At 43.2% G+C, this 20579-nt stretch overlaps 1 protein-coding gene across 3 annotated transcripts in view; it reads right to left on the reverse strand.

The window, feature by feature from the left end:
• FSD1L (fibronectin type III and SPRY domain containing 1 like) overlaps positions 1-20579 on the reverse strand; it is a 56505-nt gene that overhangs the window by 27666 nt on the left and 8260 nt on the right. For 2 of the 3 annotated variants that reach the window (XM_090038916.1, XM_090038917.1), the window contains exons 4-5: positions 12182-12283; positions 1864-1886 (exon numbers count right to left, since the gene is read on the reverse strand). In XM_090038916.1, the coding sequence (XP_089895042.1) occupies positions 1864-1886; positions 12182-12283 (125 nt within the window). The remainder of the gene's footprint in view (positions 1-1863; positions 1887-12181; positions 12284-20579) is intronic. The other variant, XM_090038918.1, reaches the window with a different exon arrangement.

A 20579-nucleotide genomic window follows, 5' to 3' on the forward strand; every position in this document is an offset into this window, starting at 1 on the left:
AGCTCATTTCCTGAACCCTCCTTCCCCTCCCTTCCCTGTGCTACGAGCAGCACATGCCCTGTGCCAGCCCTAGGGGCCTTGTATACCACAAGCTCTGGGATCTGTGCATGCCACACATGGCATGTGGGGCTGGACTGGCACAGGAAACCAGCATGGGGCACATGCTCCATGCAGGACCCCATCAAACTTTCAGTTAGTTCATAACCTGACAACCCTGATTTCAACTAGCAGCACTTAAAAATGGAGTTCGCAAGAATCTATGAAGGATTAACTATTTGACAGACAGTTCAACATCTGCTGTCATGAACACCTGCTACCACCACTCTTCAAAACTTTTCTACAAAAAAGATGCTTTCTGTATAGCTGGGGGTGGGGTGGAGCTTTTCCATTAACAAAGAATGCCCATTTCACCTGGACATGAACTCTAGCAGGAGAAGCAAGGGACAAATGTATACTGCCCAAGCAAGGCACAAGGCACCACTGTACTGGACACATGCCATACAAGTCTGTGTGCACCACCCCTAAAACTAGAATTACCTTTGCAAGCACAGAGCTTCACTAATGTAGCCACATTACTTCCAGATCCAGAGGCAGTACACAGAGCAGTGCTGTCTGGTGCAGTGCTCGGACAGTGTTGACATGCCTTAGCTTTTCTGACAATTTGGACATTCAATTTATACATTTTAGTTTTCAGGATACATTAGTCTGCTTGATCCATAGTACATTTTGGAATTTTTTGTCCCCCCCGAGTGATCTTCTATTCAAATAACTTGCATCCAAGAGCTTTAAAACAAAAAAACACCAAAAAAAACAAAAACAAAAACAAAAAACAACACAGCTTTAAATATCTGTGGAGACTGCTAGAGTGGTCTCAGATTGATGAGCATGATTAATAGATTGTACTGGCCCAGAAGAGAGTTAGGTTTATCTTAAGCTTTTTCACAATAAAAATGTTTGTTAAGTTGTGGCATTTTAATCCACTTTGGAGGAAAAAGTGGTTTGAAGACTTCACGTCCAAAAAGAGGATGCCATAGTTAAGAGTCTAACATGGACAGTGAACCCATCAAGAGCAGAACTGTTGATAAATCACCAGAAAGATATTCAGTCTTTGTAAACATTAGAATAAAGCAGCTAGAAAGAGCACTAACTATGTAGGATTTTTCAGATGTGTTGAAATACTAAAGCCTGTAGAGAATTTAAGATATAAAATCATGATGCTCTAATCATGAATCCAAAGGAATACTGTCAACATCAAAGTGTACCCAATAGAAATTTTGAAATATATAACCACTTTGGGGTTTTGTGTTTGTTTTTTTTAAAGTCTCCCATCCTCCTCCTTCATGAGGCATCCAAACAAAAACACATCAACAACCTTCTGGAGTGGTGGGATGCTTTAATGGAGCTAGCTCCAAAGGCAGGCTACATCTTCTGGCCCAGCTCCTGGTGCCAACCACTGCTTCCTGCACCACCACTTTGCCCCTTCCCTGCCAGCCTCCCACAGAACTGTTGCAGACATCCCCGGCTGGCAAATCAATGCAGATGTGCTTAAGCTTCACAGGCTGGATCCAATCACTTGGTGGACAGATCCAGCTCATGTACCATAGGTTGCAGACCCTTGAACTGGATAAAAAGGAGAGCATGAAAGTGATTACATGCAAAATGAAAACACTCATAAGTGATTTTTAATAGCCTTTCAGTAGTTTAGTTGCAGTAGTCTTGGGTTTTGTTTTCAAGAACAGCAAGTACGAAAATCCAAAAGAAATTGAAAGCTTTTAGAGTGCTTCTTTCAGATTGTAAAAAAAAAAGCTTGACTTCAGCAAAAAATATTAGTTAGAAGCAAAAAGTGTAGATTTTGTACTGTACCTATCTTTGATCTGTCTGGCAGCCTTGGTGCACATCAGGGAGAAGAGAGAGAAGGCAGTTAGTGTTTTCATGCAAGTCTCAACTGCAGTAAACATGCAAGAAGAGTTAAGAGTTATGAACCCCACAGCTGTTTAGCTCAAAAAAGGCCAATCAAGGTTATTACTTGCAGCCAAATAAGATTTCTTTCCATGAAGCTTGTATTAATGCATGTTAGAACTGCACTAATAAAAATCAGAATAATCAACTTTGAAAACCACACCAAACCAATTCCAAAAATTACTAGGCTTTTGCTTTCCAGTGTTACCCAAGTTATTCAGTGTCAAAGTTTTTTAAAATTTCTCCCTGAATCCAAAGAGGTTTTCTTCTTCTATGTAAAAAGAGCTAGAGTACTAAAAAGACAATAAAAAACTTACATAACTAATTATTTTGAAGTCAGGCTATAAAGTGCTTACTTTGTTTTTAATGGGGCTTTATTTAAAAACCAGTGAAAGGCTTAAACAGTATAACAGCTTCTCCTAAAAATTAAGTCAATCTAATTCTCCACTTTCTTCTCAGAAGCTCCAAATATAGAGTAATTTAGTTTCTGCACACAAACTACACTGATCCTCAGTGATCTTTGCTCAATATAGCAAATCTGATGCATAGCTGGGCAGCAAATTTGGGCATCCCACATCTTTTCCTTCCATTTTTTTGTTGTATACAGCAAAGCCTGAAGTTCACTTCAGGGCAAAGGACAATGAATAAACAGAGTTTGTTAGCTTTGGTACCAAAAAGACTTAAAAAATGGAAATTGAGCCAAATGCCTTCTTCACCAAAGGCGATATCCTCATTAAACAAAAACATTAGTTTCTCATAAAATATGCATTTTCTCCAAAACCAGCTGCTGAAAATTGGAGTGCATGTTGTATACAGGCATACCTCATTTTATTGCGCTTCGCTTTATTGCGCTTCGCAGATATTGTGTTTTTTTGTTTGTTTGTTTTTTTTTTTTTTACAAATTGAAGGTTTGTGGCAACCCCGCGTCGAGCTAGTCTATCGGCGCCATTTTTCCATCGGTTAGCATTTTTTAGCAATAAAGTATTTTTTAATTAAGGTCTGTACATTGTTTTTTTTAGACATAATGCTATTGCACACTTAATAGACTACAGCATAGCGTAAACATAACTTTTATATGCACTGGGAAACCAAAAAAATTTGTGCGACTCGCTTTATTGCGATATTCGCTTTATTGCAGTGATCTGGAACCGAACCCGCAATATCTCCGAGGTATGCCTGTACAAGGAAACATGGTAAGAGCAGTTTGTCTCTTACTGGGCAAAAGCAAAAAAAGTCAGCACATGATCCACAAGGTAAAGAACAACAAGCAGACCTAGGTCCCTAGCTGCCACTTCTCAGTTACTACAAGAGCAGATTGCTTTTGAAAGACAAAACAAAGACAAAATAATGTTGTATGCACAAAGATGCAGCACTTTGGCCTCCTGAAGCCTCTCCTAAAGACTGCTTTATTTACAATTTCTAGTAGCTGATCCTTTAAGAGGAACAGATTTTTGGAAGCCTTTCAAACTCAGGCTTACTTTTACTAGAAGCAAAAAATGTAGATGTTAACACCAAGAATGTTCCATGGTAGACCCAGGATCTATCCCATTAGATAGAGCTCTGATGACATTACTTCTCATTTCCCATATGTTAACTGCTGTCCTAGTGAACTGGTTTAGTAACTGTGCTAAAGCACAGCTGCAAAGACAGAACTGTTACTTCAAGCAACGTGGTTTCCAGGGATGGTGTGTTGTTTCTACTGGGCATGCAAGAAAGATCTGGATCAGTGTGCACATTCATATGGGTACAGAGGCATAATGTGAGTATTAAGGTGAGGGTGCCCAAAATCTTCCTTTCATTTAATCTAAAAAGTACTAAAAAGGTATGGAGGGCCCCATCTGTCGCCAGGACCCCTCAGCACACGAGGTATACTACCTACCTGGAGCGAGAATTCAGGACATGAAAGGGATGCTCCAAACCGTAATCCAGCCCACCGATTATTACCCCATGGTCCTAGTCCATGTGGGCACTAATGATGCGGCCAGGAGAAGCCCTGATCACCTGATGGAGGGCTACCACGCTCTGGGGCGCATGCTGAAGGAGATGGCCGCACAGGTGGTTCTCTCTTCTATCCTGCCAGTGAGTGGACGAGGCAGTCGGCATGAAACGTGCATCGCGGAGACCAACTGGCGGCTGCAGGAATGGTGCTTCGAGTACGGCTTTGGCTTCCTCAGCCATGACTGGCACATCATGACGAGAGACATACTGGGATGGGATGGGCTCCACCTTTCCTCTAAAGGTAAGCGTGTGTTCTCTTCTAGGTTGGCGGACCTCCTCCGGCGGGCTTTAAACTAGGCTCGTCGGGGGAAGGGGAAGATGAGGGCGGAGGAAACAGACTGCCAGACCAAACAGCACCCACAACTACAGCCCAGCCCAGCCCAACAAGCGAAGTGAATAACCAGGTAAGAGATAGGGGTCAGGGTAACACTGGGACTAGGGGGTCAGTACACACATCCACAGGAGGCCTCAAATGCCTCTAAACAAATGCTCGTAGTATGGGTAACAAGCAGGAGGAACTCACCTTCCTGCTGGCTGACACCAGCCTGGACACAGTGGGGATTACGGAAACGTGGTGGGACGCAACGCATGATTGGGCGGTGAATGTCAAGGGCTATAGGCTGTACAGGAGGGACAGGATAGGAAAGAGAGGTGGGGACGTGGCACTCTATATTAAGGAGGAATACACATCCTCGTCAATTAGCAAGGAGTCAGGGGAGGGGCACTCTGAAGTGCTTTGGGTTAGAGTACAAGGCAGTCGAGGGGAAAGAGACTTAACAGTGGGAGTCTACTACAGACTTCCCAACCAGGGAGAAGAGCTTGACCAGGAATTCTTGGGTCAGCTCACAGAGGTAGTGAAGGCTAAGGATGTGGTAGTCATGGGGGACCTGAACTTCCCAGACATCTGCTGGGAAGAACAGTCAGCCAGGTCTGAATGCTCACGTAGGTTCTTAGACAGAGTGCAGGACCTCCATCTAACCCAGGAGGTGCACAGCCCCACCAGGGGAGACGCCTTGTTGGACCTAGTGCTGGCCACGGGTGATGACCTGGTGAGGGGGCTGTGGGTGCTCGACCACCTGGGCGACAGCGATCATCACCTGCTGGAATTCACCATCCAGCGCAAGGTGGCAAAGGCATGCAGTAAGGCAGTGGCCCTAGATTTTAGGAGGGCAGACTTCAACAAGCTAAGGAGGATAGCTGGAGAAGCACTGAGGTCCCGGAGGGGAGGGGAGCCAGGTGTCCAAGGACAGTATTCACTCCTTAAGGAGATGATCCTCCAAGCCCAAAGGAAGGTAATCCCAACGAGGATCAAAAGGAGCAGGAGAGCACACAAGCCTCCATGGCTCACCAAAAGCATCCGGGAATGTCTCCTTGCTAAAAAGGAAGCTTACACCCAATGGAAAGAACGGGTCATCACCAGGGAGGACTATTCTGCAGTTGCTCGGGGATGTAGGGGGGTAGTTAGGAAGGCCAAGGCAGAGATGGAACTGGGACTAGCTTCCCAGATTAAGGACAATAAGAAGTCCTTTTTTAAATACGTAGGGGGTAAAAAGAAGGTCCTGGGTAATGCAGGGCCCTTACAGGACGCGTTGGGAAACTTGGTCGTCACACCAGACGGCAAAGCTAACATGTTTAACGATTTTTTTGCTCCGTCTTCCTAAGTACGGACCAGAATAGCCACCTTCCTGCTGGGCCCTGGGGAGGGCACACCTGGGCCACGGGTTAGCAAGGATTTAGTTAGGGAGCTTCTGGAGGGGTTGGACATATTCAAGTCAGCCGGTCCAGATGATCTCCACCCTAGAGTTCTAAAGGAACTGGCCGAGGTCATTGCAAGTCCCCTGGCCGGCAGTGTGGGGAGGCAGTTAGGAAGGCCAACTGCACCTTGTCATGCATCCACAGATGCATCTCGAGTAGGTCCAAAGAGGTGATCCTCCCCCTCTATGCAGCACTGGTCAGGCCGCAGCTGGAGTATTGCGTCCAGTTCTGGGCACCGCACTGCAAGAGGGATGTTGACAGCATGGAGAGGGTCCAGAGGAGGGCCACTTGCCTGATCAGGGGACAACAGGGCAGGCCCTATGAGGAGAGGCTACGGGACCTGAACCTGTTCAGCCTCCAAAAGAGAAGGCTGAGGGGGGATCTTGTGGCCTGTTATAAGCTAGTCGGGGGGGGGGGGGGGGGGGGGGAAATCAGCAGGCATTGGGGGAGTCACTGTTCCCCCAAGCACTGCCGGGAGTGACCAGGAATAATGGTCACAAGCTGGCAGAGGGTAGGTTTAGGTTAGATATCAGGAGGCGCTACTTCACAGTCAGGGCGGCTAGGGTCTGGAACCAACTTCCAAGAGAAGTGGTGCTGGCTCCTACCCTGGGGGTGTTTCAGAAGAGGTTAGATGAACATCTTGCTGGGGTCGTCTGACCCCAGTATTCTTTCCTACCATGGCAGGAGGTTGGACTAGATGATCTGCTCAGGTCCCTTCTGACCCTAGAAACTAAGAAACTACTCACTGCTGAGAACTACAAACAGTGATAAAATATAGGTCAGAGACCTGTATCCGTGAAGACACCATCATTATCCTCTCTTACTACATTAGTGTGGATGCCACTGTAAGTTAATAGCGAGCCAATATTCCCTGGGTGAGGGAAGTGAAGTTTAGCTGCCCTGAACCAAAGAAACTGGAGGAGTACTCTTCCAAACTTATAATCAGGTTAGATGTCAAGGACAGAATAGACAAAAAATAATAGCGGGCAACATTAGCAAGTGAAAACACAGTGTGATGGTTTGGATTTAAGTGGACATCTCAGGCACAAAAAGGCAGGAGGTCTAAAAGATTTCAGAAGATATAGATTAAGGAGCCTCTCCTGGCATTGAGTACCCTTTCAGTAAAAAAAAGCCTGTTGAAGTAATAGATTCAAAGAGCATTTTCTGGAAAAATTTGGAGCATGGCATCACTCCTCATTCATTATGAGCAATATCTATTATGACTGAACCAACTTCCCATCTGACACCAGCCACAAAAACAAACAAAAAACCCCCCAAAAGTTACCCTGATGTACAGAACAATCCCCAAGCAGTCAAACAAAACCAAAACAAACCCAAAACTCCGTAAGGTTGATGCAGGCATCTGGTCTTTGACCTAAGCCCATATGGAAGCAGTACTGAAGAATGTAGATATTGCAGGATATGGGAAGAAAGCATCTAGATATTGAGGCAGAGCAGACTTAAAGCAAGTTAAAACATTAACTCTGCACAAGGTGCAATTTGTGATTTTTGATGCTGGAGCCTCTATTGGGACAATACCAAGTTACCCAAGTGAAGAATCTTTTTCATTTGCAGGGATAAGTGTTCCTGCACCATTTAAGTTTTTTGAAAACATGGAGGGAAGTCTGCTATTGTTACTCAGTCAGCTAATACCAAAATTAACAGATACCCTACCTGCATACCTAGATAGTTTCCAAGCCTGGCTTGCAGACATTATGGACTCTGACAAATGTTCAATTTAAAAGGCACCATGGGTTTTCAGCCAGTCCAAACAACTGTGCCTCCTGCCATGCCACACATGCATGGCAGGGCATGCACTTCTGGAAATCAGATCCCCATCATACCTTACTTGCTGGCTCAGGAGGAGCCCAGCATAGTGATTCTGCCCCTCCCCACCCATGAACTAGCAAGTAAAAACCCACACGCCAACAAACCAGCTAATTGTCAGCTGGGGCCAGGAACTGAACCAGGATCTGAAACCAGCGCTCATCAGGTGCCCAGCCCCAGCCAGCCAACAATCCAGTTAGTCTAGAGGACCCTGCAAATGGTACCTGGAAGGTAAGTAATATTTCCAGAAAGACAGAGGGGTTTAAAAGAAAAAAGTTAAATTAATAAGGAAACTAATTGCATGGATGTGTGTGGTAGCTAGTAACTGAATTTTGGTGACTGAATAAGAAAGCCAGTTTCCATAGTTATTCAATGTAAAATGAAGGGATAAAGAGTTGTACCTGTTCCACCACACTTTGGATGTGTAACCCATGCACTTTCCTTCTGCCAGCTAATCTGATCAATTGGCCAACAGAGATTAAAGGCTCTAGTTATACTCGGTGCCTTTTTTTAAGCATAAGAAAGTACTACATGCAACAAACCAGGAACAAAAAGTACTCTGCAGGGCTGGGGTCTGGCCAATCCAGCTCCTTACAACTACAAATATCATTCTTTCTTTTTCCCACATTCATCCAATATGGTCATCAACTGTGCTTTCTGCATGACTTGAGATTACCCTGGGAAGCATTTGCTCATGCTGTGACAGGGAATACACTAACTTCAGCCATCACTGTAGGGTTCAAAGTCCACTAAGCACAGTATATCAATTAAACCTGAAACCAAATAATCCCAAAAACCATTGCATTGTTATTGCTCTGGTCTAATTATAAGAAGGCCCCATAAACAGGTTGGGGAAATGGATAGTAAAAAAAAAAATGCAGGCAGATGGGGTTAAGGATCACCCTTGGTTACATCCAACACCCAGTGGGGTAGGGTAAGCTGGCATTTAAAGGTCCCACTTTATAGTTAAGCAGCATCTCATCTGTTACGTTCAAGAGACCAATTTACGTCAAAAGAAGCAACATGAAGTGCAAAAAAGGAGGAAGCTGTCATTCCATTATACACCTTGGGTACTTCTGGACAATGTGGCAAGATGGCATGCAGAGTCTCTGGTGGTGCTAAAAAACTTAGGACAATAGTCTGTAGTGTAAAGGAAGCATTTAAATCCTCAGCCCTGGTTAGCTGAAAGACCCAATATTGCATGCATGAGGCATAAGCAACTCTGCAACAGGATTAGTGTCAACACATACTTTAATTTTCTTCTCAGCTACACTCACTGTCAGTCAAGCTAGTCATTAGTGGTGTTCATTGTCTCTTCCCCTCACCTAGTTTCCCACTGAGCAATTTAAACCAGGATCAAAAATTTTCAGTTTGTTTCAAGTGTTTGCAGAAGTCAAATTCATTAAATATTATTCCCGTTACAAAATTCAAACAGTTTAACAGTGAACTGAATACAATTCAGCATGTCCTCCCAACACTGAAAAGTTTTCCAAGTCAGTTATTTAAAACAGACTATTCCCTGTACTAAGGGATTTTGCATGTTATTTAAAGCTGAATGAATCTTATTTGCTACTAGAGTGTGTTTGGCTCTGCTTGGCAATGAACATGAACAGATGCATGATGCGTTAAGAGTCCAGTCCCTAAAAGGGACATTTCAATTTAAAGACATGATTTAATTGGTTGCAGGTTAAAATTGGTGCACCAGATGGCTCAGATGGAGAGTAATGCAGTTTGTCTAAAGTTGCATGCAGAACTCGTATTAAAAAACAAAATCAGGTATTTTGTCTGTTCTTGAATAGACAATCCCCAAAAATCATTAGCCATATCATATGTCCATTGAGTCATTTGAGACTGCTCTATAAAAGAGGTATAATACTCCCATATTTTGAATGACACTTGCACATTTCAGAGACCTGCTTCCATTAAGTAACCAGTTTTCTAGTCCCTTGAATGGCTACTTAAAAAAGGGTTCACTCTAACCTGAGGCCACACACTCAGGACATCCTAAAAGTATATTCATCTCAAGCCTAAATTCATGCAGCAATACTGATCTAAAAAATAAATTGAGGTATGCACCATAGTGCTCACAACAAACAGCATCCACAACAAAAACACAGCCAACTGCGTTTTACATGTATGAAATGGACTCTGAATTTAAAAAACACTGAAAAACAAAAACCCTGATCAAGTCAGTCTGGCATCCTAAACATTTGTTTAAGGATATCAAAATGCTTAAAAAGAATGAGGTTTATTTTTGCGGTATTTAACAGAAAACCACAATTCAATTCATCTTGCTGTATCCAAGATAAAGAGCACTAGAAAAAGATAGATTTTCTCAAGAGGCACTAATGATCAAATTAGTTTAAAAAGCTGGGACAGCTTATAGGACAAGCCAAATACAGAGCCCTAAAACCCCTGCACATTTGTACTTAGAGATGGCTGAAGAAAGTAAGACTGCAGCATATACTGAACCAGACTAATGAACTGCAAGATATAAATACTAGAGGGGGATTAGACTAAACTGGCCTCTAGCATCTTAATACCATACAAGCTTAGTGCCCCCAAATGGTTTTTGCCATTAAAAAAAGTTAAATTAAAAAAAAAAAAAAAATCTATTTGTATATTTAACTTGAAATGGAAAAATCTGTTTAATCCAGTGACTCTCAAACAGGCGACATAGCAACCTAGGGCAGAAGTTCCCAAAAACCAGGCCACAGCCCAGTACCAGGCCACAAAGAATTGGTTGCCAGGTCTTACGGTACGAGCCTCCAGCTCACAACTCCATCTATCTGCCCAGGTGAGCGGCTTCCGCTGCTGGCAGTCACATGCAAGGTTAAAGCTGGACGGCAGTGCAGCCCTGGGAGGGAAGCAGCTGGCTCTGTGTGCCCTGTCCCATTCGACAGTATAAAATAAAGAGGTTGGGAACCGCTGCCGTAGGGTGCCACCAGGTCCTCTGAAGGGTGTCATGAAGTGTAAGGAGATAAAAAGTAGGTAAGTGAAGGCTTAGGCTTGTCCCTGGAGGGCCAGTTTCCCCACTGCAAGGAAGTAAGAACTATAATATAGTTTTTTTAAATGGGTGCCACAATTCACAGGAGTTATAGAGGAATGCCTCGAGTCCTATGAAGTTAAGAACCAGCGATTTAAAAAAAATAGTTCATATTAAACCCCATTTTAATGGCAAAAAAATTAAGCCATAAAAAGAAACCCCACACCCAATGTTAAACCCTTGCCAACTGCTATACTTGGCTTTGTAGTTATTGTTCTTTAAAAAAAAGGACACAAGTCAGGATTCAAGACAGGAAAGCAAGAGCTGATCATGGCTGAAGTTTACACTATTACTTCAGTACTTTTTCTGCACCCATTTGCTGGAAATATTCCAATAGCTTTGTCATCCTATTAAAATGTTAAAAAAAAAAAAAAAATCACAAGTAATTCAGTTTTGGTGTGGTGTGGTGTGGTGTGGTTCTCTGGATCATTAGTTTAGTAACAGTAGCGATATATTACAACAGCCAAATAAAACATGGATCCAAGAGAACAGTAATAGTACTTGTAGAACTGCTTTACCAGTCATCTAGTTCTATTGCACTTCTAATCCCCTGCCCTTATAATATGCTTCATTTCCCGCCCCTTAACTCTAAGTCTGTTATGATAATGTACACAAGCTACAGTGAGTGGCCCAAATCATGTTGGGGCTCTCATTGTGCTAGATATGTCACAAGCATACCTTAAAACACCTGTAGGCATACAGCAAAAAGCTACACTGAGGAGCTTACAGTTACAGTAAGATCTATTAAAAAAAGTTAAACTGAACGGCTCAGTGTTGGAGCTCCAAGTTCAGTGACATCCCTTCAATATCAGGATGCAAGAGAAACACTAATGTTTTTGTTCTATACTACATCAAGGCCAATATTTCACCTTTATAAATTTTGCCGTCCAGGTCTGATTTGCCTAGTATTAATGAAGCCTTGCATAAAATTCTACTGGACCATTATACCAGGTGCCCCCTTCTGCGAAGAAGTCATTAGCTATTTTATCATCAGTTACTATGGTAAGTGGACAGGTGAACAGGTTCTATACCAGGGACGATAAAGTTCCTGGACAGTTTTTCAAGGCTGCATTAATATGTTAGAGGATATCAACTTTAAAGTGTTGATTAATTGCATAAATACCAGCTTCAGTTCAGACAGATGTGCTATAAAGTTATTCATTCAAACTACAAAACAGTCTTGTACTCAATGACAATTATGACGGCTGAGGAATTAAGCCACTTTTCTGGGATACATCTCTGTAAGCTCTTCAAAGCAAGCAATTGCTTTTTCAGCTGAACTTCTAGCTACTGCTATTTCTAGCACTAGCACTGCCATCAGGCAAATCAAATTTAGTCTTCACTACAGAACCAGTTATTAGAGACACTGTAGCCTCCTAGAGCAGTTTAAGAAAAGCCATCATAATCACTATGCCTAACTTGGTCTCATCTTCCCAGAGGACCTTGCTATATTTCTATATCTCCCAACATTCTACCCACATTAGCAGTTTGCAGTGTCAGGTTTAGGGTGAAACTGCATTCACGTTAAAAGATAGTATGCCTACTGGTTTTTTTATTTATTTATTTTTTTTAATTCACATCAAATTAGTTTTCTACCTTTGAAAATTCCTCAGGGTCCTTTATGTCCAGTGAGCGAGCAGCATATTCTAGTAATTCTTCAGAATTCTCCAGGGCATTACTACATTGGCTAAGTTGATTCTAGGGTAAGAAAATAGAATAGGTTCATGCATTAGTATTAAAGAATAGCCTGTTTAATTGTTATTAGAGAACTAGCACTAAGAAATAGGGAGTCCTGGTAAGAATTGCTAGACTTTGCCATGCCCTATTAATATTGGTGAGGTGCAATCCAAAAAGCCACTCAAAAGCATCAATTCTTTTGGTAAGAAGCAGCATCTTTATCCACATAAAATGTCAGCCCCACAAATAAAACAAAAGGATGTTTACTTTGTTTATCAGTTTCTAAACTGTGTTACATGCAGAAAGCCATACGGGTGCTATCCATTTACAGGAAACATTCCACATAAACAGCGTATTTCTGTAAAAGTGAGAAACCCTACTTTCTCGTTTTAAATTTTGGAGTTACAACTTCATATAATTTAGCACCCTGCATTATCTTAACTGTACTGCAGGCCAAAAAAGGGGAGGATATAGGACTGTTACTTGGAAATTCCATGCCCAAATCTCCAATCCACCATTAACTTGTTGTATTCAAATCTGCTAGTTATCAACATACGAAGTACCACTTAACTATTTAAGATTTATAGTGACCTCTCCTTAAGTATCAAGTATATCAGGTTGAGCTATACAGCAAATATAGAGCATTGGAAGCTTTTCAGGGCAAAAAACTAAAGGTCCAAAAAAAACCCACCACTTTTTTTGTTGTTGTTGTTTTTAAATAGAAACCCACACTCCCCACATCAGATTTAGAACCAGCTGGTTATTTTTGTATTGGCCAAATAACCAATGAATGGTTATAAAAACAAGTCTAAGATTTACCCCAGGGTTGACCAAGTTCTGCATGGCCAGGGGCTGCATACTGGGCGGGCCAGAGATTACACACCTGCACCCCTCTTTGCCCCATTCCCCAAACTCCCCAGACCCCTGCAGACCAAGTAGGTTCACTACAGGGCTGGAGGCAGGGAGAGCCCAGAGACCCCAGCAGCAACAGCACGTGATGGAAGAAATAGTGGCTAGGCAGGAGTGCATGCAAGTAATGCAAGCCTTTTCTTCTCTGTCAATACAGCAGGCCTCCATTCACCCACATGAGATTATTGCTGACACATTCATCTTTCACAGACCAGACACAGTATTGTGTACCACTGCTGAACGGCAGGGTGCTAACAATAACAGCAGGCATTTCAACAATAGTAGGGTTTAGCTAAGGGTATCTTCAAACAGTTTGCCAAGAATTACACAGCAACCCAACATTAGCATTGTAGCAAGAATCAGCATAAACTAAGAGGAGTCATTTCAGTTGTAATGAGGAATTAGAATAGACTGCTTATTTGTAGAACAATATGTTTCTTTGAGCACAGGTTTTAATAGTGAAGTTGCAGTTTCCCACCTTTGCCATTAAAGATTTCCATGTATAAAGAGAGATATAAAACAAGTTGCCACTCGCACTGCAGCATGGTTTTCAAAATGTAAGTGTTTCATAACATTAGACAATTTATAAAAACCTCCTTGTTTCATTTAAGATACGGAACAGGCCGTGTTCTGGTCAACACAGAGTTAGGAAGATTCCTCAAATAAATACAGCACAAGCTCTCCAAAGTAGTAACACAAAAAAAATTAGAGACTACTGCTTCCTCCACTCCAGTGATTAAGTCTCACTCACTGCAACCTAAAGTAAGTCATACTACTTCAGCTGAACACATCTTTGGAATGTAACTGTACAAAAGTACAGCTGATAAATTAAGTCCACAAAAAACTGTTACACTAGGCTACACCTGTTTTTAGTAAGCACTTAAATAGGATTAGCGTATGTCTGGGTTTTCCTGGACATGTCCTCTTTTTTGGCCCCATCCTCATGTCCATGCACGTTTTTAAAGTGCAAGCAGATGTCTGGGTTTTTGATCTGCCTCTGCTTTCCCAGGGGCTAGCAGCTTTGGCTGGGGGGGGGTCACATGCTCTGCATGTGGGTCCCAAGCAAGCTGCTCCCGGGTAAGAGACAACGCGTGTGCAACAGCAGGCAACAGGACTGGGGGGGCTGCAGGTCAGGAGGGGCACAGGCATCTGAACTCCAACTAGCTTCAAGCATCAAGGACAACAAAAAGTCCTTTTTCAGATATGTGGGGAGCCGGAGGAAAAGCAAGGGCAATGTTGGACCCCAGCTAAACCAGATGGGGCAACTGACAACTGACGCCCTAGGAAAAATCCAACCTATTAAATAGGTACTTTGCGTCAGTCTTTCATCAGTCCCATGGGGCGCCCATGCCTGCTATGGGACAGGGAGATCCGGGTGATGGGGATCCCCTACCCTCCATAAATGCTGACCTCATGAAGGAACACCTTGAGAGGCTGGATACCTTCAAGTCAGCCGGCCCTGACAATCTGCACCCCAGGGTACTCAAGGAGCTGGCAAGCGTCATAGCCCAGCCCCTGGCACGGATCTTTGAAAACTCCTGGCACTCTGGTGTAGTGCCCGAAGACTGGAAGAAGGCCAATGTGGTGCCGATCTTCAAGAAAGGGAGGAGAGTGGATCCGGCTAACTACAGGCCCATTAGCCTGACTTCTATCCCGGGGAAGATCTTAGAAAAGTTTATTAAGGAGGCCATCCTTGATGGACTGGCCCAGGCTAACATCCTAAGGGATAGCCAGCACGGGTTTATTGCGGGTAGGTCTTGTTTGACCAATCTCATTTCCTTCTGTGACCAGGTGACCTATCACCTGGACAGGGGAGAAGAGATTGATGTCATATATCTTGACTTCAAAAAAAGCCTTTGATCTGGTATCCCACGATCACCTCTTGGCCAAACTGGCCAGTTGTGGCCTTGGCTCCACCACGATCCGCTGGCTGGGAAACTGGCTCCGTGGTCAGACCCAGAGGCTTGTAATTGATGGCAGTCACTCATCGTGGTGCCCTGTGACCAGTGGGGTCCCTCAAGGCTCTGTCCTGGGACCCATACTGTTCAACATCTTCATTAATGATGTGGACATTGGAGTCAGGAGTGGACTGGCCAAGTTCGCCAATGACACCAAACTTTGGGGCAAAGCATCCACGCCAGAAGATAGGCGGGTGATCCAGGCTGACCTGGACAAGCTCAGCAAATGGGCGGACGAGAACCTGATGGTGTTTAACACCGAAAAATGCAAGGTTCTCCACCTCGGGAGGAAAAACCTGCAGCACCCTTATAGGCTCGGCAGTGCTATGTTGGATAGCACTGCAGAAGAAAGAGACTTGGGGGTCATCATTGACCACAAGATGAACATGAGCCTCCAACGTGATGCTGCAGCTAGTAAAGCGACCAAAACGCTGGCTTGCATCCATAGATGCTTCTCGAGCAAATCCCGGGACGTCATTCTCCCCTTGTACTCAGCCTTGGTGAGGCCGCAACTGGAGTACTGCATCCAGTTTTGGGCTCCACAATTCAAAAAGGATGTGGAGAAGTTTGAGAGAGTGCAGAGAGCCACGCGCATGATCAGAGGTCAGGAAAACAGATCTTACGATGACAGGCTGAGAGCCATGGGACTCTTTAGCCTGGAAAAGCGTAGGCTCAGCGGTGATCTGATGGCCACCTATAAGTTTAAATCGGGGTGACCACCAGGATCTGGGGGAATGTTTGTTCATCAGAGCTCCCCAAGGGATGACGAGGTTGAACGGTCACAAACTCCTGCAAGACCGTTTCAGGCTGCACATAAGGAAGAATTTCTTTACTGTCCGAGCCCTCAAGGTCTGGAACAATCTGCCAGCAGAGGTGGTTCAAGCACCTACATTGAACACCTTCAAGAGTAAATTGGATGCTTATCTTGCTGGGATCCTATGACCCCAGCTGACTTCCTGCCCTTTGGGCAGCAGGCTGGACTCGATGATCTCCCGAGGTCCCTTCCAGCCCTAATGTCTATGAAATCTCACTGCCCCCTCCAGCTGTCTTTATTTGATACTGGTAATATGGTAACCTTATCTAGAGATCTCTGAAGTTCATGCTATTCCAAAAGGCAATTCCGTGAAAACTAGCATCATAGAATTGTACTCTAAGCATTTCATGATCAAGTTTGTGTCATTTCTGACCAAGACAACTCCTGGTCTTATAAATTTGACAACAATATGGCTGAAAGACAAGCTGGGTCTTTCCTGGCTTCTGCATCAGTGGTATGTAACTTTCTACCAGCGCTCCCCCAACCCCTTTCTGATTTTAAGTAGCAGTTAGGTCATATACGGTGTAGGTTTCAGGTAACAAGGTCTTGGTAGAATAATAAAAAGAATGACAAACAAGCTTTCACAACTCAAAGCCCTTCCTTACACATGGTGAGATTTGGCCAACAGCAGCATTATCAATTGACACGGCCAGGTTTTGAGTTTCAGAATGCTTTCTTGCTTGCAAGGTCAGGCCCCCACACATTACATGATGAAGGGTAGAAAAAGGATATAGAAAAGCTCTGGCTGCCCCCCCTCCTTGTGGATGCTCACCAGGTAGTTTAGTTTGGATCCTCCTTCTGAGCCACCTTGCTTCCTTGTGCTCCTGGGTCTGAACAGGCTCTACGCCAGGTTCTCAAACTCCTTAGACCCAAGGCACCCATCAAAAAAAAAGGGTCACCTTATTTTTCACTCAACTACAAGAAAGCAAAGCAATTGTTGCAAAGAACTCAGAAAGAGTCACAACAGGTCAGAATAGTTTTCACACTAAGGATTCCTATTTGAAATCTTAGGTTTGCAAACATCATTCACAGGATAAAGCCAAACAGTGCTAACATTGTGTGACACCTTGCAGCACCTTTAAAAGGAACTCAAGGCCAGGGTCACAATCCATAGCAGGCTAGAAGGGAGCAGCAGCACTGAGGCAGTTTGCATATACCTGGTCCTGGTGCAGTTCCCCCCCCCCGACACACAGCTGGAAGTAGCACCCACAGAGCAAGAGTGCCAAGAAAACCACTGGCAACATGGGCACAACTACCACCTACCTGGTCCCAGCATGGTTACAGGGAAAGCCCCCCCATGGCTAAAAGCAATGTTAAATGGTCCCCCATGCCCAAAAGTAATGCTTAATATACTTATTTACAAAGTTAATATTAGAGAACTTGCAGACAGCAAGATTTTGAACTGTAATAGTGAAGGAAGCAAGACCTATTGAGAGTAAACAACCACATAGTAGCATCTCAGATGACATTCAGATTTAGTAAGGGTAAGTTAAGTTTTCTCCTTCTGCTGTGCACTAATCCATTCAGACCTGCAGAATTCCAAACTAGCCAGCCAAGAAAGAGAGACCTCCAAGATACTGTGGATAACTCAAATGGAAAAAAACCCACCAATTTTACTGCAGTTTAGAATAAACCAGAACATTTATTTGAAAGAATGGGAAAATAGTACTTACATTATGAAAAGTAACACCATATTCCATGGACTAGCACCATTTATGTGCAGAGATTAGCAGAACTAAGATAACATAGTAGTAAAACTGGCAGACTTGCACCATCTGGGGTTTCCTCATAAGAAACGCTGCTGCTTTCTGGCTCTATACTGTATATTTAACTCATTTCTTTCTTTAGGTCAGAAAGTAACCTGAATTAGCTGACCCCAAAGCCATACTTAGAGGCACTTATTTAACAGGGTTTTTGGAGGACACCGATAGTGCATTCTGCAGAGTGGATCATGGTGAAAAACTTTGTTACTTTGATTGTTTGGGCAAGTTAATCTGCTAATGCTGCCAGACAGATGTATTGCTAAATTTAGTTGTTAAGATTTCCAGAACTTCTCCATACTGACTTTAATACTTCCAAAACCCAATCTGTAGAGAAGTTTTGGATTTAGACAGGAAATTTAGTATATAAAAATGAATGGTATGCAGAAAAAAAGTCAATTGAGGCCTCTTATTTACTATCATAAGGGACAAATTGACAAATAGAGTGAAAAATAAAGAGCTACACATGAGAAAAAGTTGCTAAATGTATAATTAACTTACGATATTTCACTCCCTTGTGACTAAAAAGCAGAAATCTGGGTTTTCCATTTCCCATGGAAAAACAGCGAAAAGACACCGACTCCCTGCTGTTGCAGAGAGCTCTGCAGGCTGGTTGAGCTCCAGCCTGCAAGAGTTGTTTGCAAACAGGGCGGGAAACCCCAAACCTTGCCTGGAGGGAAGAGGGGGAAGGACAGGGCACAAGACTCAGTCAGCCACAGGTGGCTCAATTCAGCTTCACTCTTTGCTCCTGGAGCCTGAGGTAAGTATGGCTTACAGGAACTGGCCCTAGCCCTACCCAAGCAGGCAGCAGCAGTGGGGGAGTTGGCTCCACGCTGCTTCTGCTACAGCTGCAGGAAGCTGCAAATTTGGGTCCCTGGCCCCACAGCCCTGGCAGCTGGGGGCCCCCTCCAGCAGGGGGCTTTTAAAAAAAATTTTAATAATGGATTTTGTGGATTACGTGATTGTCAGAGAATTTTTTTTTTTTTTAAATCACAGAGAAAAAAAACCAGGATCCCTGCCAATAAGAATTACAAAAGGATAAAAGCCTGCCTTGTTTCAGAGCATGGATTAAACAACGATAGACAGTCTGAGATATGTGGAAAAAACTCTGACAGGACATCCCTTAGTTGTCTGTTGCAGGGTTCCATGCACCTTTCTAACTGGTTCTGGCCACTGCCAGAGTTGATACATAAATTTAACGAAGCATTAGTATGCTTATGCCCATGTCTTACTTAAGTAATCACGTACCACTTGCTCTCACCACATTCCCTCCCCCACACCAAAAAACATCTAATGTTTATAAATTGTTTAGACTTATTTCACCCATACACCGTCTAAAGGACAAAAAGATTTCCAATATGAATAGCAAGCCAAGGCAAAGATGAACTTGTCTAAGGTCCTATGGAAAGTCTGACAAGACTAGGAATCGACACTCAAACAATTTTTAGTCCAGAACCTTAGCCATTTTCATGATGAAACCAATTCTTGCATTTAGTATGGAAAATAATTATGCTTGCGAAGCACACAGAAAAAACCCTGGATGTCAAGACTCTGGATGTCTGTTCCTACAATTCAACCTGAGCACCTCTATAAACTACAACTAGAGAACCGAGTAAAGACACCAAAGAAAAACTATCAAGTGCTCCAATTAGATTACTTCCAGCATTGCAGAAACTCTGGAACAGGAGCTGAGGGATTGGCACTCTTGTTTAGATACCAATATCCAGAGTGTTCTTCCAGCTCCATTATTCTTTAGCACAACTATGAAAATTAACCCTTTTTCTGGTTATTTCCTCTGCACACTGGGAACTTCTCAAAAAAAGTTATCCCCAGACTTCAGATTTAGCATCAGGACTATGTAAAGTTAAAGTTGTTTTTGTTTTTATACAACCACTTATAATCATTCTATTGTCATATAAATTTAGCTTTTCAACTGACTTGCATCTATTTTACTTTTATCAAAATAAGAGTTTCTTTATAATATTTAGAATGTATGGATGCATGAGTGTAGAGTGACTGAAAAAGCAGTGTGTGTTGTGTATTCACAAACAAGTTACCATATAAAAAAAAAATGCTAAGAAAGGGCTCTGAAAGAGCAATTATCCGGTCTGTGCCAGGTGACAAATGAAGATAAGCAAAAGCAGCAAGGTTTATGACTCTGCTGTACTCCTTCAAGGGCCAAAGGTTACAGTAACCTCCTGTTTTGACAAGGGTGACGGTTGCAGAAACCAGAGCAAGAAAAATCCATCCCAAAAAGCCAACAAGGGTGTTTAATTGCCTCAATACAGCAGAAAAGGGGGGGGGGGGACACCAAACCCCACCCCCCCACACACAACTTCATAGCTCATAAACACCCTGAGCAAGGTCCATAGACCTGCATGGGAGAGTTATTATAAGAGGTGGTTGAGAACACAAGCTTTGGGTCTGTTTTGCACAACAATGGAGCATCAGTACAGGTCTGACAGAGGCCCAGCAACCTCCTGGGGTTCAGCTTAGCAGGCCAAGCTGACCGAAGCAACTGAAAGACTGGTAACATCTTAACAAGTGTGAGTGTGATTTTAAGGTTTTTCTTTTGCTCTCAATAAATGTGGTGTATTGCCTTGTCCCCTGATAAAGAACCTCCTTGTTTTTAAATATACTGTATGCCTAGTGCGTACAACTACAGTAAAACATGCATAGTAAAACGACTTACTGATACATTCTAGAATAATGCAACTCCTCAAGTTTTGAGGACAAGAGAAGCAAGGCTGGTTCAATGGGTAGGGAGTTAACCGAAACCTGGGTTCCATTCCCTGTCTAGCATCAAATGCAACTTCTCTAATCACTTGACCCCTGTACATAGAATCAAAGGGTGAAAGGGACCTCAAGGGTCACCT

This window comes from Crocodylus siamensis, chromosome 3 (assembly GCF_052110815.1).
Source record: "Crocodylus siamensis isolate JL-2025a chromosome 3, ASM5211081v1, whole genome shotgun sequence".
Classification (NCBI taxonomy): Eukaryota; Metazoa; Chordata; order Crocodylia; family Crocodylidae; genus Crocodylus; species Crocodylus siamensis.